The sequence below is a fragment of the Zalophus californianus genome, chromosome 5 (assembly GCF_009762305.2).
Source record: "Zalophus californianus isolate mZalCal1 chromosome 5, mZalCal1.pri.v2, whole genome shotgun sequence".
NCBI classification, from domain to species: domain Eukaryota; kingdom Metazoa; phylum Chordata; class Mammalia; order Carnivora; family Otariidae; genus Zalophus; species Zalophus californianus.
The window spans coordinates 124,144,137-124,170,504 of NC_045599.1; the positions used below are offsets into that span (position 1 = coordinate 124,144,137).

The following is a 26,368-nucleotide window of genomic DNA, read 5'->3' on the forward strand; positions in this document are numbered from 1 at the left end:
TTTAAATAAAAAAGAATATATATATAAAAAAAGAAACCAACAGAAAGAAAGCCTTGAGACCTTGAGACTTGAATGATAAGCCTTGAAATACGCCACATTGAAGGTCTAGCGAACATCATTTGGCACTAAAGAAGATGGCTAAATGTGGAGGAATGGAAAATTTCAAGGCCCGGCTGAGTCCTCTGGGTGGTCCCTGACACCCCAAAAGGGTCTTCTATAGGAGACATCTGGAGGGATTCTGGAGCACTCTCCAGCTAGTACAGCTGCTTCTCAATTGCAAACAGCCCTTCAGTCATCATGTACTTTGCAAAAGGCACACTAACCAGCCAGGAGTATGACTGAAAGCAGTACCTGTTCATTGTATGTAGTGTCCTATGACATGCATGGAGCCTCTGCAAGTAAAGAATGGCAAATCTTGTTGGTAAGTTTCCTCCTGACTGCAGAGCTGGACTCAAGCATGTTGCAATGATCATGTCCTTATCCATTAGCTGCAGGAACACCCCTGGATTGATGGGAAGCAACAAGGGCTAGGGATCGGACAACCTAGGTTCATAACCTGGCTCTGCCGCCTTCCTCTTTGCTAAGTCATCTGCTCTTGACTTCCCAGTAGGGTGAGGGTTACAAGATCAAATGAGATCATTTCTATGAAAGTGCTTTGAGACGTGTGGTGGTTCAACCCAATGTATCAATTTATTTTTGTTGGGATCAGTCCACACTGTCTTCAGCCCCAACAAAGCAGCCTGTGGTGTCTAAAAACTGATTTTTATATTTTAAGATGCATATCTCACTGAATAAATTATCCTACCATGAATAGTCCTTTTTGTTATGGGACACAAATAGAAAGAGCTTCCAGAAAACTATATGGAAAATAATTGGAGTTCCAGTTGATGTGTCTTAGGAATTCACTCTCTTTAACCAACTTGATAGTTACTTTACTTTTTAAGAGGGATTAGTTTTACTTTGTGTAAAATGGAGCAAATAAGTAGCAACAAATAGCACATATTCATGTAAACATATACATATTTTTGCATCCTATTGTAAACCAATTTAAGTCCATTTGACTGCTTAGTTTTCAGGATCTTTTGTTAAATTATGATTGCTTCCAACACACAAAGATAGATGGCAACTATCTGCTTTTCAACCAGGTTGTACACTATAATGAATGCAAATTCTAGGCCAAATTCTGCCACATACACAAATATTCACTGGCAAGAGGTCAAAAAGTTCTCATAAACTTACTCTTTTAACATCCCCTGTCTGTGGGCTTAGGAGATCCAAAGCATTCCATCAGAAACTACCTCCCACATCTGGTCACTTTCTTCCTGTGTATGCAGCCAAACTACATTTCCTGGCCTCCTTATAGTTAGGTTGGGGTCATGGGACCATGTTCCAGCCTGGCACATAAAAATCTCTCACACAAGCTTTCTTTCTCTTTACCTTCCATGACACCTTGGAAGCCCATTTTAAAGATAATAGTATTACAAGATAGAGGTTGCAAAGACAGAATGACTCAGGTTTTCAAGTCATCATTTGAAGGAGAGCAGTCCAGGAGAGCTACTCAACAAGGAACATTCACTTTGGACTTGGAGTAAGTGAAAAATACATTTTGTGTGAAGCCACTGAGATGTGGAGTTGCTTGTTACAGCAGCAAGCACCTTGCTGAGGCAGATACATCAATATCCTAACAGCAGAATTAGCAAATCAGTTAGCGGGAGCAGGCAAATGAGTCTACTGTTAAGTGAGTGAAATACAGGACTGAATGGGACTTTAGCCTAACTCCAAAGCAGCTTGACTGTTGGGTTCACTAGTTCTTATTCTTTGTCTACACAAAAATAGTGGGACGAGTATGATCTTTCTAGCTACTCACATATTTCACCAATAAAAACATTATTTCTAACATCGTTTATGCTAATTAACAAACCATCTAGCCTGAATTTAAGCTAACATTTATTTTCATGTATTTTCCAAACCACCTCTAAGAGTGGACTTTATAGTAAAGGTCAGGTGGTAACTAGCCCTGGAGTGTGGATTTCTGGCTAGCATAGACATAAAGCTCAAAACATTTGACCATTGGTATGGCACAGTCACTGAGAGATTAAAATAGATGTAAACTCTTACACAGGATTGGTACCTTCTATGCCAGATTACTTTGAGTGTTAATTAAGTACCCTTAGGATACAGATTAAAGTAATTCACACAGTGACTATTTATACTGAAGTATTTTAAAAATAAATTACAAGCAATATAACAGGCATCTAATTCACAGCCATCAGCCATTTTATTTATTTCTCTGCTCACTCTAAGAATTATGAGCAAAGGATCATGGGACCTATTCCTAAGTGTAAAATTAGATCAATAAAATTAGCCATCTGTCCAAGGAAGGCTCTAAACTCAGGTTGTATTTAAGTATTATGTTTCCAGTTGCCCAGATGTTACAGAAAAGTGTCTGCTGATACAACTCCTTTTGCACAATGTAAACCATTAACTGGCTAATATAAACTTATTGCACCAAGAAAAATAAATAGCATTAACATTACATTAAATCTGATTCCGGATCTTGGATGCCCTGTCAGCAAACACAAGTGTTAAGATTTAAATTGCTCAGGATTTGCAGAGTCAGATGAAGAGAGAATCTTCAAGTGTCTTTAGAGGAGTGAAGAAGAAGGGACTGGAAATGAGTTGAAAGCTTCAGGAGGTATATTCTTGGCTGGTGTGGTTGGTTAAGGTAATAGTAATTACTAGGATTACTGTTGAATGATAATATCCTATTTTTGTGGGGTGCTTAGGCACTTTCAAAGCACTGGTCCGTTTCATTTCCTTTGATTCTTAAAATAAGCTGGTGGGGTTATCTGGGATAAATGGGGGGTTTCACAGCCAGCCAAGGAAATGCAAGAAACATTCATAGCAAAGGAACAGCTAATGGAGCCTGGCCTCTAACATCCCATGTCCCTGGGAGTGGTTCAAGAATTACTCCTATCTACTGATCAATCAAACCCGAACCATTTCTTAGCTCCCAAGCTTCACGGAGATTTCCACCGACGCCCAGTCATGCATCAGTCTGGCTAATTCTCTTTCAGGAACAGCTGCTCCCCCTCCACCACCACACCTCCCCAAGACAATTACCAGGCAAACATCATCCACCACCCTTGAGGTTACTGTTTCTCCAAGGAATCCATTCAAGCAAGACCACGAACATGGCGGCCACATTTTCCAAACCAAAAATTGAGGCATGTGGTCAACCAGAGAGTCCTTCTGATTTGCCAATTATTTATCTGAAAAATTTTACGACTCAGTGCAAATTAAATCACATGTACTCAATCATACATTAATATGTATGGAAAAGGAACACGAAATCATAAGTGTTCGTGTTTCTCGTCGTGCCCGGCACATATTCTTTCAGTCACGCATATGCACTCAGTTGTTTTCCTCTGTCCAGATTAAACAATCCCAGTTCCATAAATATTGCCTTCCAGCCTCAGACTTCTGTGCCTTTTAAATGCTCTGGTACTTGTCTTGCCTCACTTAATCCTTCTAGCAACCTTAAATGGCAGGTTCTTTCCCATTTTTACAGAGGAGGATATGGAGACCACAGAGCTAACATAACTTGTCTTATATTGAGCCACTAGTAAAAAACAGCGTCAGCACTTAAACCCAAATCTGTCAAATACTAAAGTCTGTGCTCTCACCCAAGAAGAAACCAGACTCGGAGGCTGAAAGAACAGGTGCAGAGTGGGGGTGGGGGGTGGGGGGCCGGGAGGGTGGAGTGGGTCTGAGGGAATGAGGGCCGGGGGGATGGGTTACACAGAGTTCCACGTGGCTGCTTGTTAGTGCTACTGCAGGCTTTCCCTCCTCCCGGGAGCAAGAGGAGGATTTGCCCAGAGGAGATGTTGTTCAGCCGCCTTCAGAAGACCACAAGCCCCAAATCCAACCTTCGGAAGACCTGTGGAGCCTAAGGTTACAATATTGATCCAGAGCAATGAGTTGTCGCTGCCAGTCCCATGTGGTGCGGACAAAGGAAGGAAGGGGAGACTGTGGGTGTCCCACAGAGCATCTGGGGAGAAGGCCCGGAGGAAAGGGAGGCCGACAGGAGCCTAAACTGTCCTTTGTCAGGTCTCAACGTGTGGACTGCAAACCACCTCATCAAGTCACCGGAGGTTCTTGTTAAAAAGGCAGGAGCTTGTGACGTGCTCCAAGAATTCTCATCCTCACGGAAGTTCAGGAATTACTTGCCTGGGTCAGAGGCCTGAGACCCGCTGAGGCCACACCTGCTCTGAGCCCGCTCTGAACACTGCGTCCTCTGCGGGCAGCTCTTTCACCTGTGTGCCCTGCTCCCCCCAACCCCCAATCCCCTTGTGATTCGGGGGTCTAAGAGGCAAGCGTCTTCCAGCTCATTTCAGGAGGCCAAAGCCACACTCTGGGGTCTTCAAAATGGAAGCGGAATCAAAGATGGGTTTGGGGGATTCCGCCACAAACGGCCATTTAGGCTCTGTAGTCCCTCTTTACCTTTTTCCTTTTTCTATCTCTGAAATAACAGGTATACTTCCAATATCTGCAGTTTGACATGCTGTGGCCAAAGTAAGTGGCAGGGGTCCTGACCAGCTCAAAAGATTTTCTGTTGCAGTCATAACATCCCATCATTCACTGAGTCGATTGGGACCAGCCAGTCCTGCCGGCCGAGCGGGTGAGGCGAGAGACGCAGGCTACCCACGGGACCACCCTGTGGAAGCTGAGGGCCTACCGCGGCCCCACACACCTGAGTCCCTGTCTTCCAGAAACCTAGCTCTGTGGCACTGGACCACTTTTCAGTTAGACAGATGGACAACTACTCCCAAAAGAATTCTAAGATTATTAAAGCCCTGGGCTCAGGGTAAGAAACACAAAGCAAAAGCAAAAAACACCACTCAGTTCCTTTCTGGCCAACTCACTCTTCCATGAGAAAGAATTCTGAGGAACAAGTACTGCCTCATGTTATAGGACATTTACCCCTGACCTTGACCTCTCTGTCCCTTTACCTCCACAGAGAATCCAAGGAAAGAGAGGAGAGGGAGGCTTCTTATAGGGATTAGATAGGATGTGGAAACAAAGAGGAGGGTAGGAGGGCTGATGAGATGGAGGAGCGGAGGAAATATTTCTGCTACGTCGCTTAGACTGCATGGATGCCAGTAGTTAGGTACTGGGGCTATGTACATGGCCCTCATGGGGGGAAATATGTGTGGCCTTTATGAGCTCCAGTGTTCCCCAAGAAGCAAGACAATCTGGATCTCATTGTAGTGAAGGATTTTGAGTTGGAAAGGGAGAAGGAGGGACAGACAGAAGAGATGAGCCGCCCCCCCAAATACATGCTTTGGGAGGGGGACTTGCCTGAGAGCTGTAAGAGAGGACATAAGCAGTCCCTTGGGCAGCAGGTTGCTCAGGTTGGCGTGCAGGAACCAGAACAGGGAGGCTTCTGACTCGTAGCCAGTGAACCTCACACTAGCAGCAGCAGAAGCTACCTAGAGGCTCCTGGATTCACCCCCATCAACGAGCAAGATACATTGCCCACCAGCTAACTCTGCTCTTCCAGACTCTCATTTTTTTCTTTCTGAGTTACTCTGGATCTTCCCTGTAACCCAATTTTACAGGTAGGGAAATGCTGAGGGAGCAGAAAGGAAAAGATGAGAGCAGTTTTCCAACCTGAAAGCCAGTGTCTGGAGAAAATTATAAAGTAATGAAAAGCTCTTCCTAAAGATGGCTGTGGGGCCCCAGCTCTTCTAGGGAAGACCTTTAGTTCTCAACCCTGACCTGGCCTTGTCTCACTGCCCCTGGGGCCTCAGGCAAACTGGAAAGACAGGAGAAAAGGCAGGGCCCTCATGTGGTCCTCCAGCCCCTCTCTCTGGGCTAGAGGGTGAATTAACACCATGAGTTACCAGTCTGCCTGTGGGAGCAGGTGTGTGGCTCGCTGTGTGCGGATTCCAGCACGTGTCTGGATTTCCCTTTCCCACCTTCCTGCTCCACACCAGAAAAACGACAGTCCTTCCCATGCTTCCTGGGGGACTCTGGATAAGGGAGAAGTACCCACTCAGGAGGGCCTGGGTACTAGTTCCGGTTCAGCTTCTGATGTTAAGTTGGACAAATCCCTTAATCACCCTCAGCCCAGTTGTCAAATGAGGCCTTTTCACTTCCTTCCAGGTCTCTGAATCTAATTTGTAATCTGAAAAGGAATGAAGGTTATGTGATGTTTCCAGGCCAGGAAGGCCCAGGGAGATGATACTGTCCTATACCCTACCTAGGGTCAGAAGCCCCTTTTCCTACCTCCAGGTCCTTGGATGGATCCTCTGGCCCTCACAAGACTTAGCACCCAGGAGGAGCTCAACAAGAGAAAAGCAGCAGTTCATGGACCTGTAAGGTTACAGCCCCTGATTCTTGCAGATGAGGGCAGCGGACAATGGCTTCCAGAACTCCATCTCAGTATTGTTCACACTCTTGTTATCTTTGAAGGCCTGGGCACGATCCCGTGTACAAATGTTTAAACAGGTTCCACACACCCAGCAGCAGGGATAATGCCCTCCACTTGGCTCTGTCCCGTGGGAGCTCCCCTGTTCAGCCAGGACAGGTCTGCAGGCCTCTGCTACCAGGACCACTAAGGACTCCCTTCCTGGTCCTGAAATATCACAGCCCGAATCCCATTCCACCACTTACTAGTTGTGTGACCTCGGAGGAGATATTTAATCTCTCTGAGCCACAATTTCATCTTCAGTTAAACAGGGGTAATAGTAATACCCATCTCACAGAGCTGCTGGGTTGATTAAATATCAGTATGTGCCAAGTTCTTAGAGCAATGTAGCAAGCACTTAATTAGAGTTTGTTATTATTATTTAATTTGACTTAAGAGCTGTCATTTCTTGTTAGTCTCGGCAAATGCAGAGTTTTCTTTATTAATGCTCAATGGCAGAAGATGAGCTATCTTGGGGTGGGGGGGGGAAAGGTTGCCTATGTTGGACCCAAATTCAACTCATCATTGAAGCTGCTACTTGCTTTTTTTCCCACCAGAGGTAGGTGGGATGGGGAATTTTCAGGTTGATTTTGAATCCAAGACTTCTCCATCTTTTAGGAGCGTTAGGAGACAGACAGGGTCATCCAAAGAAAACAGGACTGTTCAGCACGCCTACATGGTGGCCACGCTCCCTTCAAAGTACTGCTCATAAACCAATTTCTATGGAGGAAATGAGGTACAAAGAAACTCCTATATGGATCCTAGCAGGATTTGCTGGTGTCTGGGGAAGATTATAAATTAGCTGGTTGCTGTTCACATCAGAGCCAAGCAGGGCACATTCAGTTTTTAATCTGGACCAATTTTCCGGATCAAAAACTAGTCTTTCCAAGGGATGTAAATGAGCCCAGGAGGAAGTTTTCCCCTGAAGTTTATGAAGTAGCTGTCATTTTAATCTGAGCAGTTTTCCAACCTGAAAGCCAGTGTCTGGAGAAAATTATAAAGTAATGAAAAGCTCTTCTAGGCTAAACCTAGTCCAAACACCACTTCTACCTCAAATTTGATGTATTTAATATGCCAAACTATTTAAAATGTAGAGTTTCCACTATCAAAACCCTATCCATGCTTCAAATAAAACCAGAGGGGCCAAGATGGCATATTCATGGCCTGAGTATCAGAATGAGACCCTGGATGAACCAGGTAGAAAATATTTTTAGGAGAGAAGCTACAAAAAATAAAAAAGGAAAGATGGTGACCCATATGAGTAGTTTTATATACAGTAGGCTTTTGTGGAATGCTTTTAAAAAAATTCTGCTTAAATGGATTGAAATCTATCCTTAAAAGAATATTACATACACCGCTTAAGCTTAAGAACTATAGATACAACTAGGCATCACTCAAAAATTGTGACTAGATGGTTTTATATGAATAAACCCACAGAATACAATTGATCATGATGTGCTTATCTTAAGGAGAGAAGTTAGAAGCCCTTCACTGAAATCCTTGAAGATGTGTATATGCATGCATGTGAGAAACAATTTAATATAACACTGCCTTGGACTACTGCTATCATCTCCAAAATGAATCGAACAGGGGCTATAGAATAGCTCATAACTTAAGTGTGTTGCAGATTATGAAAATGACTCTAAATTTCAAGGCAGGTAGCAATAGACACAGCTTGAAGAGTGAGGGTGTTCCCCCAGAGCTGAAAGGCAACAAGTCATATTTCCAAATGAAGAGATCCTTGAGCAGTGAAAATATTTAAGCAGCCTTATGGGACCCTGCCAAGATTGTTTTCTTCGCCCTCTGATAAATTTCCCTGGTTTGCCTCTTTCTTATAGAATCGTTATTTGTGAAGATAAACTGCACTTTCTGCAGTTTTGCAGACTGCATTCAAATAAAGTTACATTGCTTTCCATTGTTCATAAGATGTAATTAATCCCATAAGACAACCTCGCTTACAAAGTAAACAACAAAAACCAAAAAACAAAAAATCCCCAGAAAAACACAGATTTTTCAGCATTCAAAATACAGCCTCAGCAAAGTAGAATAAAATTCGTTATTCGGGCAACAACATTTAGCACTTTATTGTTTAGAACGCTGTACTTGGAAGAATCTCACAACAGATCAAATCAAAGTAGACAAAAATACATGAAGAACTTTTACCAGTATAACGAGAGGAAATGCAAGTTACTGAGTTTCCAGTTCTCTCCAATTCTTTGTAACAGCCTACAACACCATACATCTTTGTTTAAATTGCCCAGCAAAGAAAGACGGGGGTTCAAAATACGGTAAAATTAACCCATCGGGCACTCCTTTCTGAGCAAATGGCCCCAGCGTGGAAAGCATCCTTGAAACCAGAGACCACATCCCACACAGTGCCGGGCAGGACCACAGATGGGCACAGGGAACGCCAGGCAACAGACACTTAACACGAAATGGCTGGGCTCTGGACAATATGAATTCAATAAAGATGTTTAGAGACACAGGAGGAGCTGTTTGACTTCTCTTGCACAGTTGCAATCCTCTGTAATTGAGACAGCATGATCGCTGTCCCTACTCTCAGCTCTCTGTGCTCAAATACACAGCCCGCCTCCACCTCTACTATGTCTGGAAAATAGATTATTCTTTCAACAAACAAACATCCCTGGAACCGCCTGAGCTGGGGGGGAGGCGGGGGAGGGCGAGGTTCGCGTCTTTTCTCAGCTCTGGGCAGAAATGAACCCAGTTAAACTGCCACCGGTCAGGGGAGAGAGGGGCGGTTCGTTGCCCGCTCTGCGTCCCGGCAGGGACCGGGACCCGAGCGCGGTGTCCTCGGGCGCGCCCCGCGCGTTACCTGGCTTTCGGAGAGCCGCTCTGAGCGCCACTGCGCTGGGTCCGAGGCTGGAAGCCAGGAGCAAGAGCCGGAGCAAGGCGCCCCGGATTAAATCCATTTCACCGCTGGCGCCTGCAAAGTTTCACCAAGTCCCGGGCGCACAGGGAATGGGCGTCTCCTGGGGGACGTGGGGGGAGGCGGCCCCCGCGGATCCCCTGACCCGGGTGAGGAGGTGGAGGGCTGAGGGAGTTGGACCAGCAACGACGGAGGAGTCCGAGGAGGCCGGGCACCCTCCGGGAGGTCGGCGTGCGGGAGTGAAGTCCTCTCGGAACCGCAGGGCTTTTCGGAGGAGGGGGGCGGGGGCGGCGAAGGAAGCCGACGGGGAGGGACCGGCTGGCCGTGGGAGGGAGGGAGGCTCGATCCGCCCGGGATGGAATTACAATCGAGTGGAAGTGAGAGGGGCAGGCTCGGAGACAATTTACTCTTCGCCCACCTCCGGGGCCGACAGCCCTCCCATCACCCTCTAACGACCCCCGGCCTCAGCCCTTCCCTGCTGGTGACCTAGATTGGGGCGCTAGGAGGGGCCGACAGGGCGGGAGTTAGGGGACTGTGAGTCCAGGACCCTGCGCTGTGGTCCTGACCCTGAAATCCTGCGGCGCTTTCCCCTCCCCCGGCTGTACCCCCTCCCCTCCTGCAGCCGTCCTCCCCTCCTGCAGCCGCGCCCCTCTAGGTCACTTCCACCCAGCTTGGGGACTTTTCCCAACACCTCCAAAGGTTGCTGTGGTCTGTCCAGCGCACTTGGGGGGGAGGGAGGGTGTCTGCGGTTTGCAAGTGGGGGAGGATAAGAGGAAGAGGGGGCGGGGCCGGCCGAGTCTAGGGCGCTAAGAAGATAAATGGGATTTAAGGCGCGCAGATGGAGAGCGGAGGCCCAGCCCCTCGGTTGGAAACGCGGGGTGGAGATTAGGGCCCAACGCGGGGGAGCGGGGTCCCCTCCCTGCAGAGGAAGACAAACTGAGACCCTTCAGGGGAAGAGATGAAAGTCCAGGTTAAGCCTGGCGTCGGGGAGACGGACGCGAGCGCAAGCCCCCTGGCGGACCGAGAAGACCAGACCCGGACCAGCAACAGCCGGCTGAGCTGGGGTTGGGGGCCTGAGCGAGGTCCTGGCCACTGATTCAGGGACCTGGGTTCCCGGGTCAGCTCCCTTCTCCTCTGGATTTGCTGCCCTAAGATTCAGTAAAATACGCTTTTTTGTCGGGTTTCCTGGTGGCGCTGCGAGAAGGGAGACCCCGGGACTCAAGTCCACTTGCACACTAGCGTGCTGATCTTCAAGCCAGCGAGAAGAGAAAGCAGATACATAAATAAATAAACCAAGAGAGAATAAACCTGGAAGAAAACACAGCCTTGACCAATTCCTGGGGAAAGATCAAAGGCCCTAGGAAGTGCCCCGCAGAGGGAGCCAGCTTGGAAGAGCAGGAGGAAACAAGGTTGACCCATATCTCCCCCACCCCCCAAAGATTTCTCCTCTTCTTTTTAGGAATGAAGTATGCCCTGGCTAGAGGGTTTGTAATGAGCCCAGTCTTGTTTGTTAGCAAAGCCTGAGAATATGGTCCCTTAGTGTCCGCGTTCTCAGGTGTGCAACTGCCCATAATAAGTTCAAGTCCACTCCGACTGGAGTATTTGCAAGTCTTAGCTGTGATACCAGACCTTGTCCTTTTACGTGGAGTTAGAGTAGAAAAGTTGAACAGCCGGTGCTCTTCACTTCCAAGGTGATAACAAGGCCATGTTTGGGTGCCAGGCAATGTGACTGCCCTCAGGACTGCTAGTCTCAAACGCAGCAGAATCATATATCCTTGGGACTGTCAGGATGCCCAGAGGTCATCTAGTCCCTACCTCCATTCCATGCAGAAACCTGCCTTCAGCACCTGTGGCAGGTCATTCACCTGGGTTTAACCTCCACCTATGACAGAGAGATCCTACCTCACCACCGGCCTGGAAGATGTTGGATAGCTCTTTTTTTTTTTTTAAGATTTTATTTATTTATTTATTCATGAGAGACAGACAGAGAGAGAGAGAGAGGGAGAAAGAGAGAGGGAGGCAGAAGGAGAAGCAGGCTCCCCAAGGGGCAGGGAGCCCGATGCGGGACCCCTCGATCCCAGGACCCTGGGATCATGACCTGAGCTGAAGGCAGATGCTTAACCATCTAGCTCTTTTTATGAGAAAGTGATTTTTTTAATGATTTATTTATTTGAGAGAGAGGGAGCACGAGCAGAGGGAGAGGGAGGGAGAATCTGAAGCAGACTCCCTATAGAGTGCAGAGCCCAAGGCAGGGCTCGATCCCAGGACCCTGAGATCATGACTTGAGCCAAAACCAAGAGTACACCACTGAAATGACTGAGCCACCCAGGCGCCCCATGAGAAAGTGACTTCTTATAGCAGACCTAATGTAGCACCCAGAACCAAGCAAGTGGTACCAGGAAGATACCTTCCATGTTGGTTCTGCTCTTTCCCACCTAAAAATAATTCTCCCTGAGGTAAGAATTGGAAGTAATAATAACCGCTATTATGGCTAGCATTATATTAACACCTATTATATACCAGACCCTCTCTGAAGTGCTTTAGAATCCCAATAACAACCACACCACGTACGTATTGTTATTGGTATTATTCCCATTTGAAAGATGAGGAAACTAAAGCATGAAAAAGTTAAGTAACTTTCTCAAAACTCACGCAGCTCCCAAGAGACAGAGCTTTGACTGAACCCAGGTGGTCTGGTTCCAGAGTCCAGGCTTCTAAGGAGAGGGAGGGACAGCAGACACAGAAGTGGACCAAGAATCACGGGACCTTGGTGTTTAATCTTAGGCTCTGCCCATAGTGTATCCTGGTAAAATGAAGGGGCTGGATGAAATCATCGGTAACTTCCAGGTTCTGCTTTGTCTTTATCATCTGATAACCAGCACCATCCAATCCAAGCCAGTTTTGCTCTGAACGTGCCTTCTAAACGACTTGAACAAACTGTCCACTGCAAATTTTGCAAGCCCTAGTACCATCCTTCTTGCATACCCTTGACCTCTGCCCATATTACTGCTTCATCCCTGGCCCTGGGCCTCCCTTTGATCTTTTGCAGATGGCCATAGGTGATTGGAAAGCTGGCTTGGTTTCTTCAGAGGCCCCTCTTGTTTCTTCCTTGCAGGATTACCTTCAATTATATTATTATATTTTACTTTTGAGCACCTCCAAATGCTCTGGACCCTCAGGCCGTTGAGATAAGGCCTTACTTCCTGAGATCTGCTTGTTACAAATCTGGGGCATACCTAGGGCATACTGAACTTATTTCCTTTGAGAGTCAAATCACACCCGGCAAATTTCCCTCTCCTACCAGTTTGACAACCAGTTTATGACACTTATAAATATGACTAAAGATAAATGGACACTTGCCTTTCACTTCCTTCCTGCCTTCTGGGAGGAAGGGAACTAGAGAGGGCAAAGAGGCTTTGAATGTTTCATTTAAAAAAATCTGTTCAAATTCACCAGAGGTCTAAATTCAATTAATGAGGTCACCAGCAGAAGAGTGATCTGCCTGCTTTGCTCAGTAGCATAGAAGAGTCTGATCTTTGCCCCTTGGAATGGATTTGGAGGGTGTTTAGAGGAAAGTAAAGGCAAAGTTACCAATGACAGAATGTTGAGGAAGTCCCTCCATGAGAGTGAGGAAAAACCAGCAGCCAAATAGCCTTAGATTTAATTTATTTTTTTTGGAGAGGTTATATGTACATATAAAATTTGAAAATGTACATATAAAATTTGAAATGTGCATCAGGCAGAGTGTATAGTGACAAATAAGTTTCATCCCACCCCTCCCAGAAGCAACCACTATCATCAGTTACTTGTGTATCCTTCCAGAGATATTCTATTGAACATATAAGCAAATAAATACACAAATACTTAACACAAACAGGAGAATCTTGTACATGCTTTTTTTTTTCAAATTACAAAACTGTATTTAATATCTGAACACAATTCTATAAAAACAATGCATTCAGAAGGCTAAGGACTTGAAGGAATCATGTAACGGTGATTATAGATTACAAGGATTCTTTGTATGGTGATATATTGATTTTTGAATTTCCATTATATTTATTTTTTTATTTTTTATTTTTTTATTATTATGTTATGTTAATCACCATACATTACATCATTAGTTTTTGATGTAGTGTTCCATGATTCATTGTTTGCGTATAACACCCAGTGCTCCATGCAGAACGTGCCCTCCTTAATACCCACCACCAGGCTAACCCATCCCCCCAACCCCCTCCCCTCTAGAACCCTCAGTTTGTTTTTCAGAGTCCATAGTCTCTCATGGTTCATCTCCCCCTCCGATTTCCCCCCTTCATTCTTTGCACGTGCTTTTTAACCTGAAAATCTGCCCAAATCAGCAAATAGAGATCTGCCTCCCTCTTACTGACTGCTGAATAATATTCTGCTGTGTAATGTGCAATTGTTCTTTCTCTGTTGTTTCCTGTTATGTCATTATAGACAATACCTATAGACAATGACAGTTTGCACATGTTATAATAGACGGCGGGGTACATTTCTAGACTAGCCATTGCTCAGCAGAAGGGTAAATGCCTTTTCATTTTGATGATTTGGCCAAATTTCCTCCCTAGGAGAGTATACAAATTTATATTGCCACAAGCAATATAGAAGCATAACTAATTCCACAAACTCTCATCAACACAGTATCTTATCAAACTAGAACCATATATTATTTCCAGCTCATGGCTGGCTCAGCCAGTTAAGCATCTGACTCTTGATCTCAGTTCAGATCTTGATCTCAGGGTCATGAGTGCAAGCCCCACATTGGGCTTCACATTGGACATGGAGCCTACAAGGAAGGAGAGGAGAGGAGAGGAGAGGAGAGGGGAGTGGAGGGGAGGGAAGGGGAGGGGAGGGGAGGGCAGGGGGAAGGAAGGGAGGAAGAAAGGAATCCTAGTTTGTGAAGTGTCTGTTCATGCATTTTGCCCATTTTTCTATTGATTTGTCAACCTATTTCTTACTGATTTGTAAAAGTTCTGTACATAGTCTGGATATAAGTCATAGGATTTTTTTGTTGGTGGTGGATGTTTATATTGAAAATATTTTTCCCACTCTGTCTTGTCTTTTAACTCTCTTAATAATTTTGAATGAACAAAAGTCCTAATTTTAATGTACAATTGATCAATTCTTTTCATTAATGGCTAGCATTTTTAATGTCCTGTTTAAGAAATCTTTATTTACCTCAAGGTCATGAAGATATTAGTCCATGTTTTATTCTAAAAGTGTTACTGCTTACCTTCCACATTTAGATCTGCGATGGATTTTTGTGCATGATGTAGGATAGTCCTCAAGTCTGTTTGACTGGATGCTCCCTCCTGATTTAGATGTGTGCAGGTGCATCTTCACGGGGAGATGGAGCTTCCAGAGTATAGCTTTGGGAGGGTATCTTGTCCTCTGCAAGCATCAGCCAAGCTGATATTTAAGGCTAACACTGTGACTACACTTCTCACCAGGTATATCCAAGTAGATAGCTACCTTGCATTATATGTTTTGGAGCATAAACAAAGCCCACTTGCTTTAAAATATCTCACCTACAGGTCTCTCATTTTCCATGAAATTTCTACCATTTGAAATACTCCCTTGTGTTAAGAGTATAACTTGTTAATGACTTATATCCATTCTGTTCCAAAGAGCACTGGAGAAATATGGAAGAGAGATGCTTTAAGAACTTTTATCCAGGTGGTTCTCTTAACATGGATGTATTCTTCCTGAAAAGGAGAAAGGGCTCATTAATACTGTGCCTGTGAACAAAGAGGTAAGTACTCATTATTAGCTAATTTAGCAGTCACCTGTGATATCAGTTCCAGGATCCACAACCGGTAGAGTGTATGAGTTTGAGAGTGACTCGGGAAGGGGGAATTGGTGGTGGGCAAGGTTCCGAATGTGGGATATGGATTGTTTACAATAGCACAACTCTGGAAGCCATAAACAAACCTTTCACTAGAGAAGAGATGGGTAAAACACATTATGGAATATAATGGAGCATTATTCAGCCATCTAAAAAGGGATGGACTTAGAGCTTTGGGTGCTAAAATGGACAAAGCAGACAAAGCAAGCCACAGAATGGAGCGCAGGTGTTCACAGAGGGGTGGGAAGGGGGTTCTGGGGTCTGGCACGAATGCAGGAGAAATTAGCAACGTGTTATTTTTTCTACTGGTTGTATTTTTAAATTATAAGGATCTCTTTATCTGGGTTAAAAAGAAAGTGGAAAGCATTTTAAAAGAAGATAGGTCAGTCTAGGTGGAGCAAGAGAAGGAATGATGGGGACTGAGAAACCAAGAGAAGAGTTACAGGTCTCACCCATCTTGGGAGAGGGAGGGAATGAAGAGTTTGAGACAGGCACTCCCAAAGGGGAGGAGGGCATGAAAGGCAGAGCTCACAAATCATGGGATTCTGTCTGGTGTGCCAGATTTCATGTGCAAGAAAAAAACCAAACAAAGAGCTACCATCTTCTGGAAATGCAGGAAGAGCCTGTAGCCCATGGAAGGGGCTCCCCACACAATACGACAAAACGTGGGAGCCCCACAGTGGCTGCAGGCAACTGCTCAGCACACTAAGAGGCATCTCTTCAGAGTGCTGGTATGCCATTTCAAAATGTAGGGCTTGTTTGGGAATGACACGATGTCCAGAACATCTCAGTGGACTGGAGGTCAGGAGACCTGCACCCCAGCCCTGGCCCTGTCACTAACTGTCAATGGGACTTTGGTGATTCGATCGACTTCTTTAGACCTGATTTTTCTCCTCTATCAACCAAGGGTGCCGGGTAAGCTGAGGTCTCAGCTTGTCCTAGCGCTCACTGATATCAGCTTCCACCGAAGAACCACTTGACTTTTCCCAAGATGAACAGATGTCACGACTTAAAAACAAAAAGGAGTCTTGTAAAATGCTTGTTCTCTGAAAAAACTTTGAAGTCGGAAAGCAATAGTCTTTTGCCAAAAAAAAGAGAAAAGAAATAAAAAGAACACAAAACAAAATAAAACATTTAATACACACACACACACACACACACACACACACACACGGCAGGACAAAAGCAATTCCTTGCTTCAGAGAAGGCTTTAGGAAGCCGACTCAAAGTTTCCGAGCAGGCCACATCCAGTATCCAGACAGAGGAAATGGGGAGGTGTGAGAGAGGAGGGGCAGGGAAGACCAGGGCTGGGAGGTGGGTGTAGGAAGCAGAGGAATGCTGGCTCAGTTTCTGGGTTAGTTAGTGACACCGCAAATAAATGCAAATTTTCTGATGCCAAGAGAAAACCTGTGGAAAGAAGCAAAAGACTAATCTTCAATCTGAGTTTGATTATATTTTTGTTTGTGCATTTTGTAAGAGAGGAAGTGAGGAGGACGAGGGGACTGGAAGATTTGAAGGTATGGTCTGATCGGTGTCACCAAGCAGAAGGTGTCAAGGAGGTGAAAAATAGCTGGATGAGGGGGACACTTGGTTTGTATCCAGCCCCAGGGGAGGAGGGCAGGATGACAGACAAAGGTTTACGAAAGAGAAGAAGTTGTGTGGCTTGTCAGGATGGAGGGGCTGTGGGACAAAAGAGGAATGGGACAGCTTCAAAGGCTGACCGGAAAAGTAGGAGGGGATGCCTTAGGTTCATAACAATATGAAGTTAATTGACAACATGAAGAAAGATCAACAGTGAAGGATGAGGGAGAAGGTAGCCTCGGTTTCCTCCCCTGTGTAATGGGATGTGACACCTACTGGAAAGGCTGTGCCCATCAGATGGGTTGCCCCAGTGCACTGTGCATACCATGCGCTTGGCACTCACTGAATGTTGGCTTTATCTCATTTCATCACTCGCATTTATCACAGAGACAAGCGAAGTGCTCCCCGGAGTTAAATTCCAAAAGCGCTAGTAGATGATTGCTAGCATAGCAATGGAGACTTGGGGCCAAAGATGAAGCTTTGATCCAGACACTTTCAACATGAACTGGAAATAATGGAAGATCAAGGTTTGTATTTTGACACAACGAAAGACATTTCCCAAAAGATTGTAACATCCTAGATAGGGATTCTCCCAGGAAGGAGTAATAGCTGAGCCATCAAAATAAATGAAGATACACACAGGATAGACCTACAACTGGTAGGATGCCAGGGAGCCCTAGCTGCTCCTGGGAACATCTAGCCTATTCATATTTTCCTTCAGCTTTCATGCCTCTTAATTGATCCAGTATGCATGTTTTTCATGTTCCCTAGTTCCTTTTTTGTTTATTACTCATTACAAGTCCCTGGATGAGTCACACGGCTTCCCTGACATTAGTTTCCTGGGCTGAACTTCAATAGAACTCAAGATCCTTCCCAGCTCAGACAAACTTGCATCCGTGTTTGGGCATGGTGGCCCCAGGCACATCCTTCTCAGTCATGTCTAGACCCCAACATCTTATCCTGGGAAATGCTACCATGGCTCTGCTATCGGAGCCAAAGGAATAGACCAAAGTGGTTGTGGAGATGTTGACTTGCATGTAGTCAGAGAACTAGTGAACTTCATCTCTCTCTAGGGATGGCTTTAATCACCCTTTGTTCCCAAGCTCTATTATAATCGTGGGCTTAATTGGAAAAAAAAAAAAAAAAAGCTCTCCACTTTCGATAGAGTGAAAAGCAGATGACAGCAATATAAGGACTTTATTTTGAAGGCATAAGAAAGTATAAGTGCATATTTACATGTGCCCCCATATGTCCTCATCATGCAGGTGTATGCCTGGACTTTCCTAAACAGTAGAGAACTATATGGAGGGAAATTAGGACAAAGAAAAAACCCAGAAGTCAAGAAAACAAACTGAGAGTGGAGAAAGGAACAGAAGTGGAAGATACAAAGACAGGAAGAACATCTCCCCTATATTCCAAAAAGTCCACAGAACTGTAGCTCACAAATTTGATAGCACAGTTTCAAATTTTAACTGTTTAGCATTTTAATGGCAAGTCAAATAGATAAACAAAATTACCAGTTCAAACTGATGGCTCTTTACAAGTGTGCCCTTCTATAAGAAACCTGAATTTATGCAAAAGTTTCATTTGGGGGATAATTGGGATCTTTTTCATGATTTTTTTTAAAGATTTTATTTATTTATTTGACAGAGAGAGAGAGAGCAAGAGAGGGAACACAAGTGGGAGAGGGAGAAGCAGGCTCCCCGCCAAGCAGGGAGCCCAATGCAGGGCTCGATCCCAGCACCCCGAGGTCATGACCTGAGCCGAAGGCAGACGCTTAACGACTGAGCCACCCAGGCACCCCCTTTTTCATGATTTTTTAAAAACTTTTAGGAAAGTGGTCACTACAGGGAGATTTTTCCAAATGTTTTGATTGAGAGTAGAATAGACACTTAAGCCAGTGTTAGCTTTAATTTCAATTTATATGTATTCAAATATAAAGATAACACATTACTGAAATGAAAGTGTAAGCCAGTGAAAAAACTGGAATATATATATGTCCAAATTGATATTTCATTAAAAATTTTTAAAAATGAAAATATTACATTATTGGAAGAAAACAACTATACTTAGGGGAAAAAAAATCATTCTTAAAATGTTTTCCATCCAGGCGCCTGGGTGGCTCAGTTGTTAAGCGTCTGCCTTCAGCTCAGGTCATGACCTCGCGGTCCTGGGATCGAGCCCCACATCCGGCTCCCTGCTCCACGGGAAGCCTGCTTCTCCCACTCCCCCTGCTTGTCCTCCCTGTCTCACTGTGTCTCTCTCTCTGTCAAATAAATAAATAAATAAATAAATAAATAAATAAATAAATAAATAATCAATCTTTTAAAAATATATATGAATATCCTTTAAAGGATTTTCTCTTCCTCTCCCAAGTTTTCATAGGAAGCCAAACCACATGTTCTATAACAGAGAACAGAAATACTCTAAAACTCTGCTTACCTTTCCAAGGCACTAAAATATAGCCCTCTCTTCCTATAGCATTTGCTTAGCCTAAAGAGACTTTAATAGCAAATTATCTCTAAGAATATTGGGATATTAAAGAACTGAGAATCAACTTTTTAAATCCCTAAAGGATCTAAAACTCTGTCAAATGTGTCAAATTCACGATTAAACGATGCTCTAATAAGTTTATCAGATTTAAAAGCTAGGTGAGCAGGAAATGTTGGGGAGGGGAAGGTGTTTTATCCTCAAACATCCAAATTAATTAGACTATTATTTAGTTTGTAAAACAAGGAAGTTTAAAGCAGAATTTGCAAGCTGTAAATTTCCTAAATTATATTTTAATATGTGAATGATACTCATTAGAATCTAAAATGGTAGAGCTGCCAAATTTATTATTAAGGATTTGTTTTGTGTAATATTTTCATTAATGGTAAATTAATATGACTGTGGGTAGTAGGTTGATTTTCCTTTTAAAATAACACTTTTTCAGGGGTGCCTGGGTGGCTCAGTCAGTTGAGCCTCCAACTCTGGATTTCGGCTCATGAAATCAAGCTAAACATGGAGTCTGCTTGAGGTTCTCTCTCTCCCTCTCCCTCTGCTCATCCCCTGCTCATGCACTCTCTCTCACTCTCTCTAAAATAAATAAGTCTTTAAAAATAAATAAAACAAAATAATACTTTCTCCCTTCTCCCCAAATTTTTGACTTGATCATGTAGTTATTAGCCTGTTCAGAATTCTGTTAACATGATTTATATATCCCCAAACAATAGTCTAATGAAGCAGTATCTAAATAAAACTAGATAATTTAAAAGCTAATAAAATGTCAAAAAAATCATTTTCCCTTAATCTTACCAAAAAAAAAAAAAAAGAGATTTCAATTTCTTGAACAGTCATGTCACAAACAAAAGGCTGTATTACTCAAGAGGACCACTGAGGGATGAAAAACAACCAGCCGCTTTTAGGCCAGCAAGATTACATTAGCAAAATTGTTCTTAGACCTGTCAGGCCAGGGCTACACTGGAAACCAGTGCTCAGCTGATGGAGCTCACCAGCCTGGCAGCTATAGAACTTCCGGATTCCTGCACCCCGACGGCCACGAATACAGAAGCAAGAAAATGGGCAGGAAACCGGAAGTGGGCTCTCCAAAGGACAACTTCCGGTTCTTGGCCTGGCCCAGCCCCTTCCTGCCCCTGGTAGTTCAGCTGACAGAACTGGTTACCAGAAGGCATGAAGTCCGTCCTTCAACGACCTGTCTTCATGTCATATGCTCTTGTCTCATTCCCAACTTCTGGCTCCTCCATCCCAGAATACTGCTATGTGATTTGTCAAGCCCACCAGTGTATGATATTAAAGAGTGCAATAAATTATTTATGCTGATTTAAAAAAGAACCCTATTCCCAAGCAAAGTGCAAATGAGAGATAACAGTTTTGCCTTTCTAAGGGGATGGTTGCATTTTCACAGAATATCAAAGCAAGAAATGAAGTAAATAGTCTAAGATGCAAACGGGGTGGCTCTCAATCAGGGGTTCATAACTTGGATGCATATTAGAATCTCGTGGGTGGATTTCATAAAATATCGATGCCTGGGCTCCATCGCCACAGATTCTGATTTCACTGGTCAGGGGTGAGGGCTTGGCATTGAGATTTTTAGAAGCTCCCCAAGGGATTTTAGTGTGCGGTCAATGTTGGGATCTCCTGATCTAGAGTATCTAGAGTGAGAGAGTATGACCCTGAAACTGGAAGGTGAAGGCTGATGAGCACTTGGGGGTAGTCAGGAGGAAGACACTGCAGCCAGGACTGCTCTATCAGACGGGAGGTTGGTCTGGAGCCCCACTTCTCAAACTTTAATGTGTACACTCATCTGTTGGGGTCTTGTCAAAGTGAAGGTTACCATCCAGTAGGTCTGGGTGGCTCCTGAGATTCTGCATTTCAGACAAGCTCCCAGATGATGCCCATGCTGCTTGCTGATCCAGAGGCCACGTCTGAGTGGCAAGGATCTCGATGACCTTGAAAATCCCTTCTGATCCCAAGATTCTAAGATTCTCTGAATTGAGAACAGGACCAGAGGAGGAGATATTTTTCCAGAGAGGGAGTCTGAAGGCTTGAACCACAGAGTATTCTATTTGCCTAGTCCTAAAATGATGATGAACAAATCTGCCAGGAGTATAACTCCCTCCTTGTACAGTCAGAGGAGTCAGGTTGCTATAGACCCAGTGGAGAAGCAAATGTGCTAAGGTAATATTTCAGAGGTCAAAGGGAACCAAGGAGCCTACTCAAACACTCTCCTGGGTGGACCTGGAAAGCTTGGAAATCCAGGCATAAGAGTAAGGTATAAAAGGTGGGAACAGGAAGTGGACATGTGATATTTAAGTATATCAAATGATTTCAAACACTTTATATTTTACATTTTAAAAATTGTGAAACCAGGGGAGCCTGGGTGGCTCGGTCGTTGGGCGTCTGCCTTTGGCTCAGGTCACAATCCCAGGGTCCTGGGATGAAGCCCCGCGTCAGGCTCCCTGCTCCACGGGAAGCCTGCTTCTCCCTCTCCCACTCCCCCTGCTTGGGTTCCCTCTCTCGCTGTGTCTCTCTCTGTCAAATTAATAAAATCTTTAAAAAAAAAAAACCGTGAAACCATATTTGAGCAAAAGAACTAAAGATAAATGTAGTAAATGCATACATATACAGGAAAATCATACTAGCTTTAAGTGAATTGATACATTAGGTTGGGATGATCTATTCTTTAAAGCAATTTTAAAAATAAAAAACATGGGGCGCCTGGGTGGCTCAGTTGGTTAAGTGTCTGCCTTTGGCTCAGGTCATGATCCTAGGGTCCTAAGATCAAGCCCTGAGTCGGAATCCCTGCTCAGCAGGGAGCCTGCTTCTCCCTCTGCCTGCCGCTCCCCCTGCTTGTACGCTCACTCTCTCTCAGATAAATAAATAAAATCTTAAAAAAATAATAAAATAGAAAACAAAAACACTAGTGTTTTTATTCTAAAGCAATTTAAAAGTTTTTCAGGGATCCAATAAAATGTTTTCCTTTTGATGTTCTTCGTTATCAAATATTCTGTCTAAAGGGAGTATCACCTTTTGGATTTTTGGTTTACTGAAGAGATTCTTATCTGTGTTGAGACCATGACCATGCACCATCATCGGATGAAGACGAGGATGTAAACTGCAACTGGAGAAGAAACAAAATCTAGAAAGAGCCTCCTCACAGAACTTCCGAAGACATCGATTTTACAAAACACCAAAAGCCTAACTGCATGGTGAGCGCAATAACTTTCAATGTCTTCTTGGATTCTTAAGTGTGGTCTAGAGCAGTGGTTTTTAAAGTGGTGTCTAGGGACTTCTGGGTGGGGCCTCTGAGACCTTGTCAGGGAGTCTGTCAGGTTAAACCTATTCTTATGATGATAGTAAGATGTCATTTTTGCCTTTTTGACTTGCATGAGTCATGAGTATGTGGTGGAGATTTCCAGAGGCTGCATGTCATGTCACATCACAACAGACTGGATGCACAAGCAGGTGAGAGAAAGAAGCTCTCTTCTATTAAACCTGAGGTTAAAGAGATGTGCAGAAATGGGAAACAATGTCATTGTCACTAATGTTTTATTTTGAAGAATATGGTTATTTTTTCATTAAAATATGGTATTTACATGAACATATAATGGGTTTACTTAATTACTTTTTAAAATACTTTTTAATTTCTCCAACAGTAAATATCGACAGATATAACTCATGTAAACAAAAGCTCTTTGGTGTCTTCAATAATATTTAAGAGTGTAAAGGGTCCTGAGACCAAAAAAAAAGCTTTGAACCATTAGTCTAGGGCCTTGTTCTCAAAATGTGGTCCACGGACTGGCAGTATTGGCCTTGTTCTCAAAGTATGGTTCAACAGACCAGAATCTTGGTGCCACCTCAGACCTATTGAATTAGAACCTGCATTTTCACAAGGTCTCCAGGTGATTCATGTGCAGTTAGGTTGAAAAGCATTGGACTACAGCTTTTATTTATTCCTTCAATCCTATTCCTGATCCCACACAATGATGAAAAACATAGCCTCTTTGAATTCCATTTTAACTACTCCCTAGCTGGGTGAAGTTAAGCGAATTACATAGCCACTTTGTGCCTCGGTTTCCCCCAACTGTAAAGTGGGGAAAATAACAATACTTAGTTCACAGAATTGTTGTGGAGACAGATGAACTAATATATGTAAAGGCGGAGAACCATGCCTGGCCTGTAAACAGCATTCCGTAAATACTGAGTGCTGAGTAGATTTTCTGAAAGTTCTAGCTGCTGTTCATACTCCTTCAGGGAGTGTACAGATCAGTGGGAAGACACAGATCTCAGCAGCTGCCATACAGTGAAGCCACCAGTAGACTCCTGTTGTGTTCAAAAAGGCAGTGAGAGTCCCAGGCCTGCCCCAGGAAGCTAAGGATTTTATTCTGAAACTCTAAAGATGATGGGCATTTTCAAATGGAGAAGCATGGAGAAGGCATGTTCCTAGTAGAAGGAGCAAGGGAAAAGAAATGCTGAGGAGAATGTGACATGACTGAGGAACTACATTTCCCTCACCACAAGCCTTCGAGTTCCACAGATGAAGAAACTGAGGCACAGAGAGGTTATGTAACTGACCCAACATCACCAAACTAGTAAGAGAAGCGGTCAGGATCCAAACAAAGGCAGGTGGGCCCCTAAACCCATGTAATTTTCCACTATGTGAAACAGTTTCTGTCCATGATGCCAATGCTTAGAGATTTTTGAAATTTGTTCTATGGCTACTAAGTGACCTATGTGCGCAAATGTTCCAGGTTCTCTATTTGGTGGGTATTGGGTTCTATATGCCTCCATAAATCAAATCTATTTGTTGTGCTGTTCAAATCTTGATGGAGTCCAATCAGGAAGGGTTTATTTGCCAGACAAAGGAATCCAGATATCACCCTGTAAACCACAAGGAACCACAAGGGAGCCCTAAAGACTTGTTTGGGGGAGGTGACTCTCTAATTTCAAGATTATAAAATTTGGTCCATTGGATGTTGTGGCAAATAACATTCATGCAAATTGATATCATGATGAAGATCTTCCAAGAAGGTAAGAAAAAAAATACCTCAAAGAGCATGAAACGTGAGCTAGATCCTGCTGAAAGTACACCAGCATTCATGAGCAGAGGGCTTTGCCTACATCCACGGGTTGGGCATTTTTCTCAAAGGAGAGCTGAACGGAGGAGGACTCTGTTACACTCTACTTGGGGATCTGGGGTTTAAATTTATCCTTACGTCATGAGACCTCTGACCAACAGATGTTATGTATTTCCATCAACAGAAAAATCAGTTTAAAAACCATGGTGGAGCTTGGGAAAGTCGTCAAATGGGCTATCTGCACACGTTCCTTTCTCCTTTCCCCACAGAGCTGTGAACAAACAAGATATAAAGGTAAAGCCTCAGCAAATGCCTTTCTCTGCCCCCTCCGCAGCCTGAACCCACACCCTTCACTCTTCGGAGCAAACTGAAAGGGACCTTCCTTCTAGTAACTTCCATTAGTGGCCGGCCAGATGGATGGGCCTTCCCGTCTGCCTCTGAAGGGACAACTGTCCATCCACATAAGAAGGAGGCAAATCAACATATATGGGTAATTAAAGTAAGGGGGGGATCCATATTAAAGGTAAGACTATAGGGACATTAAGAAGATTAGCAGTTGTCAGGGGCTGTGGTGGGTGGAGGGGGTTGTCTACAAGGGGCACGATGTATTTTGTGGGAAAGATAGAACTGTTTTATATATTGACTGTGGTTACCCAATTTGTATGAGTTTGCCAACTTTTCTAGAACTGTATACTGTGCGTAAATTATACCTCAATTAGCCGGATATTTAAAAGATTGCATATCATTTCTTTTCTATTTTTTAATTTTCTTCTCTCTCTATTTCCTTAACATTCTTTCATAGCTAATATTTCCTGAGGGCTCAGTATTTGTCAGGTATAAAGCTAAATGTTTAATATTTTGTTGAACCATTTCAAATTGCAATTTTCATCGGTCAATGTGCTTTAGACTTAATATTTACCACAACCTTTTGGGGTAGATACTATTATTATCTTCATTTTGAGGTACAGAATGAGGCTCAGGGTGATTAAGTAATTTTCCCCAAAACACAGTGAGGAGTGAAGCCAGTTCCAAAAAATACATATGCTTCATGGAGCAAAGTGGTAAAACACAGAGATTCCCAAAAGAAGAAAAAGACCCACCCACAATACCATCACCCAAAGTGATAACATCTTGGTCCATTATCATCAAATACTTTCCTAAGCATTCAATAAGAATTATTCTGAGGATTTTTTTTTTAATAATTGAAGAAGAGAGATACAGACATTGAATACCTACAGTGGAGTTATAAATGAAGATTTTTGTCTTATTTCAGCTTGCCAGGCATTTTGATAATTGAAAACCAGTTTAATGCTATTTTCCGCACTAACAGTTTTAATTTTTACAATTCATCTTCTCTTCTCTTCACTTTCTACCCCTTAATGGTGGAGTCAACGTCGCATATTTAAGATGGCTATTGATAATTATCGCGAGTTTCCAATGCAATGATAGCACTTAGAAAGAGCCTAAGAATACAGGTGTCCATGTAACTAATTACCACATGAATTTATCTCAAGGCCCTCCTTATCGTCTCCCTCCTGTGAGTCATTGATAATTTGCCCGCTCCAGATGAATTCACTGTGTCAGAAATAGAGAAAGAGCATTGTAGAGTTAATTCCAGCTGCCAGAGAAGTTCAATAAGCCCCCAAGAAGCTTTTGAAAAATCAAAAAACTCTTAAAAAGGTCTTTAAAAGTAGTTTCTCATGTTTGGCCCCAACAGAGTGATAATGCTTCTTTAAAGATAGCGGGCGTATGAGCCAATCAATACACTATTAAGACACTGACAGCACTGAGATAGGATTACATGGTGAAGAAATTGTGAAACCTTTAACTTTTCATTTTCAGCAAGAAGAATTGTGGGAAGTGGCTTTTTTAAATTTATTTTTATCTGAATAGCCTTAGGTAATACAATTTTTTCATTTCAGATCAGGAAGTTCACCCTCAGTCCACATGTAACCAAGGGATCAAGTTAACGCCATATCTTTTTT

General features: G+C 43.6%; 1 protein-coding gene across 2 annotated transcripts in view; it reads right to left on the reverse strand.

Moving 5' to 3' along the window:
- EGFLAM (EGF like, fibronectin type III and laminin G domains) overlaps positions 1–9,687 on the reverse strand; it is a 188,279-nt gene extending 178,592 nt beyond the window's left edge. Inside the window, exon 1 of one of the 2 annotated variants that reach the window (XM_027606812.2) lies at positions 9,306–9,678. In XM_027606812.2, the coding sequence (XP_027462613.2) occupies positions 9,306–9,402 (97 nt within the window). In that variant the 5' untranslated portion in view covers positions 9,403–9,678. Of the gene's footprint in view, positions 1–9,305 lie in introns of both variants that reach the window. The other variant, XM_027606813.2, reaches the window with a different exon arrangement.
- Positions 9,688–26,368: the final 16,681 nt, after the last annotated feature.